General features: G+C 38.7%; 1 protein-coding gene across 1 annotated transcript in view; it reads left to right on the top strand.

Annotated features, from left to right (window-relative positions):
- The window catches only part of ITGAV (integrin subunit alpha V), a 79,929-nt gene extending 70,373 nt beyond the window's left edge, over positions 1-9,556 (top strand). Inside the window, exons 27-30 of the mRNA XM_054043352.1 lie at positions 1,411-1,524; positions 1,621-1,728; positions 3,312-3,434; positions 3,813-9,556. Coding sequence (XP_053899327.1) covers positions 1,411-1,524; positions 1,621-1,728; positions 3,312-3,434; positions 3,813-3,908 — 441 coding nt within the window. The 3' untranslated portion in view covers positions 3,909-9,556. The remainder of the gene's footprint in view (positions 1-1,410; positions 1,525-1,620; positions 1,729-3,311; positions 3,435-3,812) is intronic.
- Positions 9,557-12,263: the final 2,707 nt, after the last annotated feature.

The following is a 12,263-nucleotide window of genomic DNA, read 5'->3' as shown; positions in this document are numbered from 1 at the left end:
TGTTGGAGTCTTCAGTCTTCTGAATGTCCTTGTTGCTTGCAGCATAGCGGGAGGAGAAAAGGCGAAGCATGGGGCCCCTGTGTTCTATTTTATACCCTTAGTCCATGTGCTTGGAGAAGCATGTCTGGTGGGCATAGCTGAGTCACAAGGTGATGCAATACCCCTGGTGTGTCTCCTGTGAGTGAGTCATTGAATTGTAACTCCTCTGCTGGAGAAAGGCTGGTGATGTCTGTTCTGTACCCACCCGGGAGTTGGTTACCTCCCTTGTCGTTGTCTCTGAAGAGCTAGTATCTGGGCGCTTCCCAAACCCACAGCATATTTTAGTGAAAACCATACAATACAATTCTTATAATTTTATATGCATTAATGATGCACATATTTAGATGGAACAATGGGTTTCGGCAGATCCCCTGATACCTCACATTGCATCCTTTATTTGCAATATCACAATTATATATAGATGAGGAACATGGGGTTACAGGGCGCTCCCCCGAGGTATAGTGTCACAGGATCACTCTGCCTTACTGAAGGCCTTTTGTCCAATTTACTAACAATGCAGCAGCAGAATGTTTCATCGGTGTCTGATACAGCAGGTGGAATCTTTGGCATAAATCTTTTTCTAAAACCTCTGTGATCTTTGTATGAAGGCCAACAACACTGAAGCACTTAAGTTGGGTCTGTGCAGTTATTTGGCACATGGTACACAATAAAATGAGAAGCCAAAGCTTCCACAGTTTCTAGAACAAAGAGAGAAAGTAAAGCAGTCTTGTCAGTTATCATATTAACAGGAATAATTTCTATTTGAAATAATTTTTTAGCTATGTTCTCTGGGATTGGAGGATACTACAATCTGAAAGGATTTGTGTTTCTCCTCGTTTAAGGGAATTAATCTTAAATAATGGAATTTGGCCTTTACATGTTGTAACAAAAATATATTGCATCATGAGTTTGTGATATCCAACTGTGAAATACAATGCTATGGAAATCTATAACTGAGAATACATCGGGTACAATGTACCATATTTTGTTGAAATATGTAACCTTTCTAATGAACACACTGAACAATTACAAACTCCAGCATTCAGTGAGAATTCAGTTCAGCACACATCTTACTAAAGTATATATCTGTAATGCATATCCTGGAATGGCCATCAAATGTTTCTAATCATGGTACAAAGGGGCCTTAAAATTGGGTTAAATCAACAGAGTTTGTTAATTGCAAAATTATGGAATTTCGCTCTGGATTTCCCAGTCACTTGAGTGATTTATGGAGTTTCTATTGCACATTTGAATATAGAAATTATCTAATGTGTAGCAATTGATGTAATGTCATTTGTATCTTTAAGACTGAATGTAGACATAGTAATGAATTTTCATCAGTGAGGTAACCATTCCTCTTGTCGCACGTAGGGCTGTGGAACTGCTGAATGTTTAAAAATAGTCTGCCAAGTTGGCCGCTTGGAGAGGGGAAAGAGTGCAATATTGTATGTAAAATCCCGCCTTTGGACCCAGACCTTTATGAACGTAAGTGCCTATTAGTTCACAATCTCTCCCACCTTCTGAAACATGAAAAGTCTTTTTACATCCAGCATGTAATATCAATTTTGTTTTTTTGCACAGAAAGAAAACCAGAATCATTCGTACTCGCTCAAGTCATCAGCCTCATTCAATGTTATAGAGTTCCCTTACAAGAACCTTTCATTTGAAGATATCCACAATTCTACAGTAGTAAGTCATTTTTGTCTGAACATGGTTTGACCCAATGCACATTCAGTTGAAATTAATACAAGAAATAGAATGATCAAAATTAAGCACATAAATTCACCTTCATAATGCTACTACATTTTAACTAACTCTTAGTTTTATATATTAAAATTATTTATACACATAAAATTAAGAATAAAACTAAACATTTTTAATCTGAAAACTAGAATTCTAGCATTTGACATGTAGGCTGTCATATATCTATATTGACAATACTGTGGGCAAATAGACCTAGTTAATAGATACAAATCAGTCTACATACTGACAGTCCTGAATCACTCAAAGAGCCTGTAAAACTTGTTCTGATGTTCAGGATTATATTTAGTCCTTTATTGGGAAATACAGTTTACTGATGTCACAGTGGTGGCACTACCAAACATATCTTAGGGCCCAATTCGGCAGACATATGCAATATATGCTATTTATCATTCATCTTTGACCGCTTCACCTGCCTTTTGCCTACTAATCTATGTCTGCTGGGACTGCTTCTAATATTCTGAAGCTTTCCAGCGCCTACCATGTTGTGGGTCTTTCTCCCCCCCTTTTAACTCTTCCAGAGAAATATTCCCTTCTCCCCATCCCCACACACACATATTACACTTGCCAGACCGCAGAATGGACAGTGTTAAGTCCTGCACCATTGACAGATGTGAAGTCCAATATCTTGTGACCAAACTGGTGCAATAAGAAAACCAAGAATGGTAGAAATCTTCAGTTTTCTAGTCTTTGTAGAGTGGAAGGGTTTGAACTTAAAAATTATGACATTCTTATTTATTATTTATTAATATTAATAACAATAATAATAATCTGGTACTGCAGTAGTGCCCAATAGCCCCAGTGAAGAACCAGAACTATATTGCACTAGGCAGTGTACAAATGCAGAACAAAAAGATGAGCTCTGCTCTAAACCGCTTAACAATCAAAGTATAAGGCAGTAGACAACAGGGTGATACAAAGAGGAGGAGAAACAATGAGGCAGCAGTGGTCATCATGATAAACAGCGATCTCGGCTCACCAGCTCTCTAACCATGGTCAAGTCTTTTGTAGGCATCACGGCAAAAGAGAGTTTTTACAGAGGGATTTGGAAGAGGACATTCTTATACAGTATCTGGTTTCTAAAATATATTAGTTACAATTTTCCTCTTTCCAAGTCCTGTAAGGTTTGCTTCTTAGTATTACGGGGGTGCCTATCTTTAAAATAAAATATCAAAAATACATTTAAAAGCTCTGAAACATTTGTGAGATGCCACAGTTCTTCTTTACAATGTCTAGCATATATAGAATATGTATTTAGTGTGGTTCAAAGGCTTTCATAGTCTTGGATAATGTGGCCGCTTCCAACTTGGGCTAATGAAGCCTTTTTGCCATCATATATTCTCCATCAATTTACAGAAGTACCATCTCATCCAAAAGAAATGTTAATTCATGGGGTGCATTAGGATGTGTTTTAAATATGACAGGTTCAAAATATGTATGTCACATACTGTATGGACAAACTCATTCATGCCACTTCCTAATAAAATGTGATTCATTGTGTTTTTCATTAGGTTACCACAAATATCACCTGGGGCATTCAACCACAGCCCATGCCAGTGCCAGTGTGGGTTATAATTTTGGCTGTTCTAGCAGGATTATTGCTCCTGGCTGTTCTAGTCTTTGTAATGTACAGGGTAAGCATTATCCTTTGGGGGTGGGGGGTTCCATTATTGATGTATTACTGCAAATGAGACTAGTAATATTGTCTTAAACAGGCTGAATATGTTGATCTATTGGGTACACTGCAGAGTCCATCCATTCATCCTAGGTTGTTGAGCAGGGAAGGAATTGCAATAAGGATTGGTGTTTGTTGGAGGACTGGGCTGTGTTTGGCTCTGTTTTCCTGTTAGTTAGTATTTCCTGGTTTTAGAGGATGAGCTGAAACTAGAGAGTAGGGAGGAAAACCCAAGTGACTGAATAGTTAGGTTGTTTAAGTGCTCACACAGTGAGAAATGGCTCGTAGATGGCATGACTGTCACTTTCCAAATACGTGTGATTTCTCCAAATTACAGATGGGGTTCTTCAAACGTGTGCGACCTCCTCAGGAAGAACAAGAAAGAGAACAGCTGCAACCCCATGAAAATGGCGAAGGGACGTCAGAAGCTTAAAAAGAGTTTTATCTGTGTAACATACTGAAACTAAAAATGCCAGCATCTTGGTTACAAATTTTGATTTCCCTCTTAAGGAACAGACACTCCACGACTGCACTACTGCTGATGTCTTTTGGCATTGGGAATAGCCTTAACTACAGATTAAAAGCAATATATTTAATTCTTCCCCTGTATTAATCACGTTAATAGATGTGACTAATGCATATGCACTGATTTGGATGTAAAAAACATACATGATATTTAGTGCCATGATTTTGCTAATCTAATTTCAGGAGACACTGTCTTTTGATGCACAGACTAGTGTTGTACGAACTGCTACATAGATTTCACTTACGCTCTGTAAACAAGCAGTTCCCATAGTTAATTGCTAGATTTAGTATGTTCTCTGTTGATAGACATTTACATTCTGACACTACACTTAATTTTCAAGCTCTCAGTGGCTAGATGCACAAAATGAGTATAGCTTGTTTTACAAGTCTGCCTTGATTGCAGAGCTTTTCTGTCCTTAGACTCTTTGCTGATGATTTCCCCCCAAAAAGTATACATGGGAATATGCAGCAGGATCGTTCCCATTTGCCATCTCTTCTGCATGTTGGTCTCCCTTTCTGTAGGGAGTTGGGGGTCAGCTGCTTCCATGGGACCATTTCTCCTCCCTTTTCCCACTCCTCTTGATTTCATAGATGGTGCTCCAGAGGTCTTGGTCTGCATTTTTAACCAAATATAGTTACCCTGATACAAACCTTAGTGTGGATGATGATATACCAATATAAAGGTTCCTTCTACCAGGGTAGCTTAGTACCCTCCCAAACAGAAATAAACTATACCAGTATAAATTCCTTTATGCCAGTGTAACTGTGTCCACACTAGTGGTATTATACTACTTAAATATACTAGGATAGTTGAACTGATGCAACTTTTGTATTTGACAAGCTCTAAGAGTAACAGCAAGGACAGACCACTTTGGCATGTATTCCAGGTTGCTTGGGGCAGCATCTCCACTGTAAATACCCCCGATGACCAGAGAACCTTTTTGATGCAAGTTGTTGGAAATTAATAGCTTGTTTAGACATTCATTTTTGCCTAATGTCTGGTTTTTGGAAAACCAGAACCGATTTTCACTCTTCGTTGCATTCTTCTTAGCTGAACCACTATAGTATCTGAGTTATTACTGAGAAAGTCCAAAGTTAATAAGGAGTTAATTTGTATATTGGGCAGCTTGCTTTTTTATCCATTTACATATTGTTTTAGACAGCTGTTTAAGTGAAATTAGTTTATAATGGAAATCCTGGCCTCACTGAAGTAATGGATTTTACCCACAGCCGTTAATGTTATAGTATTGTTATTGTAATTATAGAGGGAGGAATCAGGACCCAAGCCATTAGGGGCATGTCTACAAGGCATCTGGGGGTGAGCCTCCCACCCTGGGTCCACAGAGTTGCTCTAGTGGGGCTCATGCTAGCACTCTAAAAATAGATTTTTTGATGTTCCATCGTGGTCCAGAACTCAGGCGCTCAAGCCCATCTCACCCCACCCTGGCTTCAGAATCCAAGTTCTAACCTGACCTGTCTACACAGCTGTTTTCAGAGTGCTTGTGCAAAATCTGCTAATATAAGTCTGTGGACCCAGGCTGGGTCCCAGATGCAGAGTAGACATGCCCTAGATGGCCTTGTTGAATGTATTTTAAGATGAGACAGGAGTGATTTTTTTATTAAATTCAGCTTCAATTGAGGCTTGATCCTGCAGTTATACTGCGCACCTGATTCCCATTGACATTAGTGGGAAATCTGCATGCAGAAGGACCATTGGATTCTTTGGGTCCAGTCTGAAACTTAGGCTAAGCCTAGAGGTTGAAGAGACTGTCAGCAGAGAGAACATGGTTCTGATTCTGCAAACACGTATGTGCTTAAAGCATGTGAGTAGCCACAGTGATTTGAAATCAGCAGGACAATTCACCTGTCTAAGGATGAGCACAGGACTGAGGCCATTACGGGGAGACAAAGAAAAGCACGGGAAAGCCCAGCTCATCTGGGAGGGGTGTTAGCGTTAACTAACCCCTGTTTTTATAGTCACTAAAGCGTGTTATTTCTTGGCATTTAGGGTACATAGGTATAATATCAGCAACACAGTTGTAACTATGGAAACTTCCACCTGTACTAAGTTACATAAAGTAAGATTTCTTGAAAATATTTGTATTTCTTATATTCTCCTAAAGAATACCAGCAAATAATTGCCTCTCCTCTTTGATTAAAATCCCTGTACATTCATTAATCTCCAGTTTAATTGTTAGAAAACAGTAATGTAGCTGCAGTGTTCAGGTTACATCATGAATTCAACCGTGCACACAGCCCCCAGTTCAGGACAGCACATATGCACAGGCTTAAAATTAAGCATATGCTTAAGGGATATTTTGAACAGGGATGCTTTCCTGAATTGAGGTCTTTGTTTTTACAATCTAGATTTGGCAATAAGATGATTATAGAATTTATATTTTCTACTGTCATAATAGTTTTCGTAGTGGCCTGCAAGCGCTACTTGTATTCTTATAGCAAGTGTTTTATAATGTTCACTTTTTTATAAAGAAAATGTGATATTTTTGTATGCAATTAATGCCCCTGAATCAAGTGCTGTGCATAAAATACGAATGGCAGAGAGCTTATTTAGTCCTCTTTTCAGATAAACTCATTTCATAAGTCCAAATTCATGTATATGCATTAACAACTTGTGAAATTATTTAGCCTAAGAGGGCAATTAAAAAAAATCCAGATCTTTTATGAATTTATATAACTACTCCAACTTGCATTATTGCAGCATTTCATCGTGTATCTTAAAAAGTTAAGATGTATATTGTCTGGTACCATACTTGACAAGATTCATGAAGTGTAAGGATGTAATCTCACTTGTAGGTTTAAATTAGTCTTTCAAGAAACACTATTAAAGTTCAGTAGTAGATATATTGTTGTGAAGCACAAGTTGGAAGCCAAACTTTAGATATTTATATCAAAAGTCAAAATCTTTTAGAAATGTTCACACATGTCTATATTAGACTTGTAGTTCTATCCTTTAAATTTATGATTGCTGAAACGACCTTGGTACTTTTGATACTTTTAAAGAAAGTCTGCTACTGTATTTCCTTTCTTTACTAAACATTTTTTATCTCTTTATGTATAGCTAAGATTTAAATCCAAACCGAGATTTTAGTATTAGTTATTCCTAAAATTGTGTCCAGCCTTGAATACGTGTAACCTTGTTAAAATGCACTTTCATAGGTATCTTTTGAAAGTATTTCAGCTGGAACTAGGGGATTCTTGGTGCTTTTGAAATGTTCACTTTATTAATATATAGCTATGAAAGTGTAGAGCTTTACACAGCAAAAAATGCATTAAAGAAGTTTTCTTAGGAGTGTCTGCTACTATTTCAGAGGGGTTAAAAGAGATTTTGACCATTTTGGGGGGAGGAGACGGGGGGAGAAAGATTCAAATTGTATAACATCTTGTTTTAGAACCAGTGCTCATGCCAGAGGGAGCTATGGGATATCACTACTGAGCACTACCAAATCGCATCAGAGAGCAGCATTAGCGTGGATAAAATCTAGTCAACTCTGTCTTACTGCAGGGTAGAGCCTGTTCCAAAGTCCTACGAAGTCGGCTTTCAGTTGGGCTGCTCACGTACAATGCAGCTGTCTGTGAATGGGAAAGAATTAAGGTTATGTATTTGGAAAATGGCAGCCCAGAATGAATGGTTAGGTGGCAGAATGTGCGCTGACCTTGTCACTTTCTTGGGGTGATAAGGGCTTCTTTCACTTGTTGACACAAGAGCTGAGAAAAAATGTTTTGTGCACTGTGTACTCCTACCACAAAGAAATGCAACCTTTTGTTCCGTTTAGGATCTAATCGTGGGAGATGCTGAGCTCTCGCAATTCCTTGGGATCTGAACTTTTTGGTACTCAGTCCCTAGTTTTTAGTTCTCAAGTGCAATATAACATTATAATCAGACCTAATTCACTGCCAAGTCATTTTTAAGTTTAATAGGCCTAACCTAAGACGTGATGTAGCATTTGTTGACTTACAGTAGTCAATATTTTTAAAAACCTTTTACAAAACCAATGTATTAAATTGAGTTGATACATGAATGCTGTAGAAGTGTTTTGATCACCCACATTGGGTCAGACATAATGAGTATATATTCTAAAGTTTATCAGTTGCTAATTCATTGGTTTGGGTTAATGAGATTTGGTACAATGTTTTTCTTTAAATCCATTGTGGAAAATTTTGACTAGTGACTGTACAATAATGTATTTGAGTCTGTAGTGCTACTGCTGTTTCATATGTTTGTGCCTCTTATTTCAGTGTAATTTTTTTTCCAAAAGATATTGGAAACATTTTAATAATAGCAAAGGAAATCTAAGTTTAAATGCATTGTCCTTGTAAAAGTATTTTACATTAAGGTTGAATAACTTGACCCTTGACTTTTGCAAAATAAATAAAGATTTAACATAACATTAGAAACTGCAGTGAAAATATTAGTTGAGTGGCCCTTTCTGATCCATAAAGGAAACTTACTTGTTATGTCAATTCTGTTTTGAAAATGTAACATTTAATTCTTCATTTTACAAGACCATTTTTTGCATGCATTTTGCTAGTGCATTAAATTGGTACAATGTTGTGTGCACAAGCAGAAAATTAACTTACTAACAAGACTGCCACAAATTTGGGCAACTAGCATTCCTAGCTATTTGATAAATATATTCATGAATCAACTGGAAATATTTTCAACAGTTACAAAATTGTTTCAAGGGGCCTTACAGAACATTTAAAGAGAGCAATATTCATTTTCAGCCACCTTATTTTTTTAAAATATAAATCACACAAATTGTGTATTGCAGCAGGAAGAACTGCATTAGCAACAGATATGGCTAGCAAGCCTTTCTTATTTTCCTTTAAAGTCAATTTTTAATCCCAGTAATCCACTGAGACCTTACAATTTAAAATTATTTCATTGGGTTATATTTGTATAGCTCTGTATTCAATTTTAGATATAATTTAAAATATTCATGATTGGATAAACGGATTTTCAAAATCTGATTATAAATGTTAGATTTTTATTAGAATTTTGGAATAAAATACCTCAATAAAAAATCTTCTCTGAATTATTTCAAAGGGATATGCACTTTAAAAAAATTCCATAAAATAGTCAGTAGAAAAATTCCAGAGTAGCTGCTTGCAGCCCACAAGGATTCATTGAGTATTAAAAGGTGCACATAACACAGATGTCACTTTCTCAGCTGAAGTTGCACTTCCAACAGGGGGATTTGTTACTACAGTAAGGGGAAAGAGAAGCTGGTTGCAATCTATTTTCTCTCATTACTGGATGACAAACCTCTTGCAACATATCTCAATATCAAAAAGTTATATCTGCAAGGATTCCATGGTCATTATTTTATTGACGGAAAACAGTCACTTTTTATCCTTTTCTTAAATGTGTAAAGTTACCAAGGGAAATTTCTGGAAACGAGTGTTTAATTTTCTAGTTGTACATATTAGGACAATTAAATTTCTTGGATTGTTTTCAAATTAACAACTGTATTCATCTTTATATTCTGGGTGATTGTAAATATTTTGCTGGACAAAATAAAGGGGTGCATATTATTTTCTTTTGACTGAATATATGTTTACTTAGGAAGTAGTAGAGCTAGCTGAAATTTTTCAAATTTTCGTGTGTGTGTGTGTGTGTGTGTGTGTGTGTGTGTGTGTGTCTGTGTTTCAACCAGCTTAGAATGGTAGAAAATCAGTGGAAACTTTTTTGGCATTTTTCAATCGGCTCTATAAGGTACAGCATCTGCACACAGGTTGTGTGTCTATAGAACACACTGTACATACAGCTCAGGTGGTCAGGTTGCACCTTTAGACCTAATTCTGCATAGACTTATGCATGTGCTTCCCTTATACAATGAGTAGTACTATTGTCAGGGCTTTAATATTCCCTCAGTTCTGCTTCTTTTGAAGACCATGACATAATACAGGGGTCGGCAACCTTTCAGAAGTGGTGTGCCGAGCCTTCATTTTATTCACTCTAAATTAAGGTTTTGCGTGCCGGTAATACATTTTAACATTTTTAGAAACTCACTTTCTATAAGTCTATAATATATAACTAAACTATTGTTGTATGAAAAGTAAATAAGGTTTTTAAAATGTTTAAGAAGTTTCATTTAAAATTAAATTAAAATGCAGAGCCCCCCGGACTGGTGGCCAGGATCCAGGCAGTGTGAGTGCCACTGAAAATCAGCTTGCGTGCCGCCTTTGGCACGCGTGCCATAGGTTGCCTACCCCTGACATAATACATGTTGAATGCAGTAGAAATAAGAGTGAGTGCTGCCTGACTATAATATCAAATTACCAAAACAAATAGTGGGTTGGATACTAACTGGAGAAAACCATAAAAGGAGACTAAGAAAGATGTGCAATATTGAAGTCAATCTATAGCTATCTAAGGTGTCATGGTTGTCAATATGCTCCATATGACACTTCCTGGCAACAGCAGGAACATAAATGCGGTCTTTTGCTCCACAAGTATAGCTATTGCGTATATTTTGAGCTAAAGAAAAAAAGCTTTTAGTTAGTGGAGACAGGATACTGGACAACATGGACCATGGTCTGACCCAATAAATGGCAGCTGATCTGTAGCCACCATTTTTATCCTGTGAGACAAAGACCAAAATGAGGGGCCACCATTAAAACAGCATAGAAAACCTCTCTCTACATCTTCACATCCAGGCAGTGTTTGAGGGTATGTTTACACTACGAAATTAGGTAGATTTTATAGAAGTCGATTTTTTAGAAATCTATTTTATACAGTCAATTGTGTGTGTCCCCACTAAGCACATTAAGCCAGCGGAGTGCAGTACCGAGGCTAGCGTTGACTTTCGGAGCATTGCACTGTGGGTAGCTATGCCACAGTTCCTGCAGTCTTCGCCACTCATTGGAATTCTGGGTTGAGCTCCCAATGCCTGATGGGGCAAAAACATTGTTGCGGGTGGTTTTAGGTACGTCATCAGGCCCCGCTTCCTCCCTTCATGAAAGCAACAGCAGACAATCATTTTGCGCCTTTTTTCCGTGCGGACGCCATACCACAGCAAGCGTGCAGCCCACTCAACTTAGCTGCCGCTGTTGTGTCCTGGGTGCTGATGGCAGCAAACGGTGCAGTAAGGCTGCAAACCATCGTCCTCGAATGACTGCTTCCGCTGCCACTCTGTTCTCCTGCAGACACCATACCACGGCAACCATGGAGCCTACTTAGATCACCGCGGCAGTTATGAGCACTGTAAACACCACCGCATTATTCTGCAGTATATGCAGCAACAGAAACTTCAAAAGCAGGTGAGGAGGCGACGGCAGTGGCGTGGTGACAAGAGTGATGAGGACCTGTACACAGACTCTTCTCAAAGCACGGGCCCTGGCAATTTGGACATCATGGTGGTAATGGGGCAGGTTCATGCCGTGGAATGCCGATTCTCGGCCCAGGAAACAAGCACAGACTCGTGGGACTGCATAGTGTTGCAGGTCTGGGATGATTCCCAGTGCATGCGAAACTTTCGCATGTGTAAGGGCACTTTCATAGAACTTTGTGACTTGCTTTCTCCTGTCCTGAAACACAAGACTATCAAGATGAGAGTAGCCCTCACAGTTCACAAGAGAGTGGCGATAGACCTCTGGACGTTTGCAATGCCTGACTGCTACTGGTCAGTCAGGAATCAATTTTGAGTGGGCAAATCTACTGTGGGGGCTGCTGTGATCCAAGTAGCCAACACGATCACTGAGCTGCTGCTATCAAGGGTAGTGACTCTGGGAAATGTGCAGGTCATAGTTGATGGCTTTGCTGCAATGGGATTCCCTAACTGTGGTGGGGCGATGGACGGAACACATATCCCTATCTTGGGACTGGAGCACCAAGGCAGCCAGTATGTAAACCACAAGGGGTACTTTTCAATGGTGCTGCAAGCACTGGTGGAGCACATGGGACATTTCACCAACATCAACATGGGATGGCCGGGAAAGGTATATGATGCTCGCATCTTCATACTGGTCTGTTTCAAATGCTGCAGCAAGGGACTTACTTTCCAGACCAGAAAATAACCGTTGGGGATGTTGAAATGCCTATATCAGAGGGGTAGCCGTGTTAGTCTGAATCTGTAAAAAGCAACAGAGGGTCCTGTGGCACCTTTGAGACTAACAGAAGTATTGGGAGCATAAGCTTTCGTGGGTAAGAACCTCACTTCTTCAGATGCAAGTGCATCTGAAGAAGTGAGGTTCTTACCCACGAAAGCTTATGCTCCCAATACTTCTGTTAGTCTCAAAG

Source organism: Malaclemys terrapin, chromosome 11, assembly GCF_027887155.1.
Source record: "Malaclemys terrapin pileata isolate rMalTer1 chromosome 11, rMalTer1.hap1, whole genome shotgun sequence".
NCBI lineage: Eukaryota > Metazoa > Chordata > Testudines > Emydidae > Malaclemys > Malaclemys terrapin.
The sequence above is the reverse complement of the archived record's forward strand: the minus strand, read 5'-3'. Positions and strand labels throughout refer to the sequence as shown.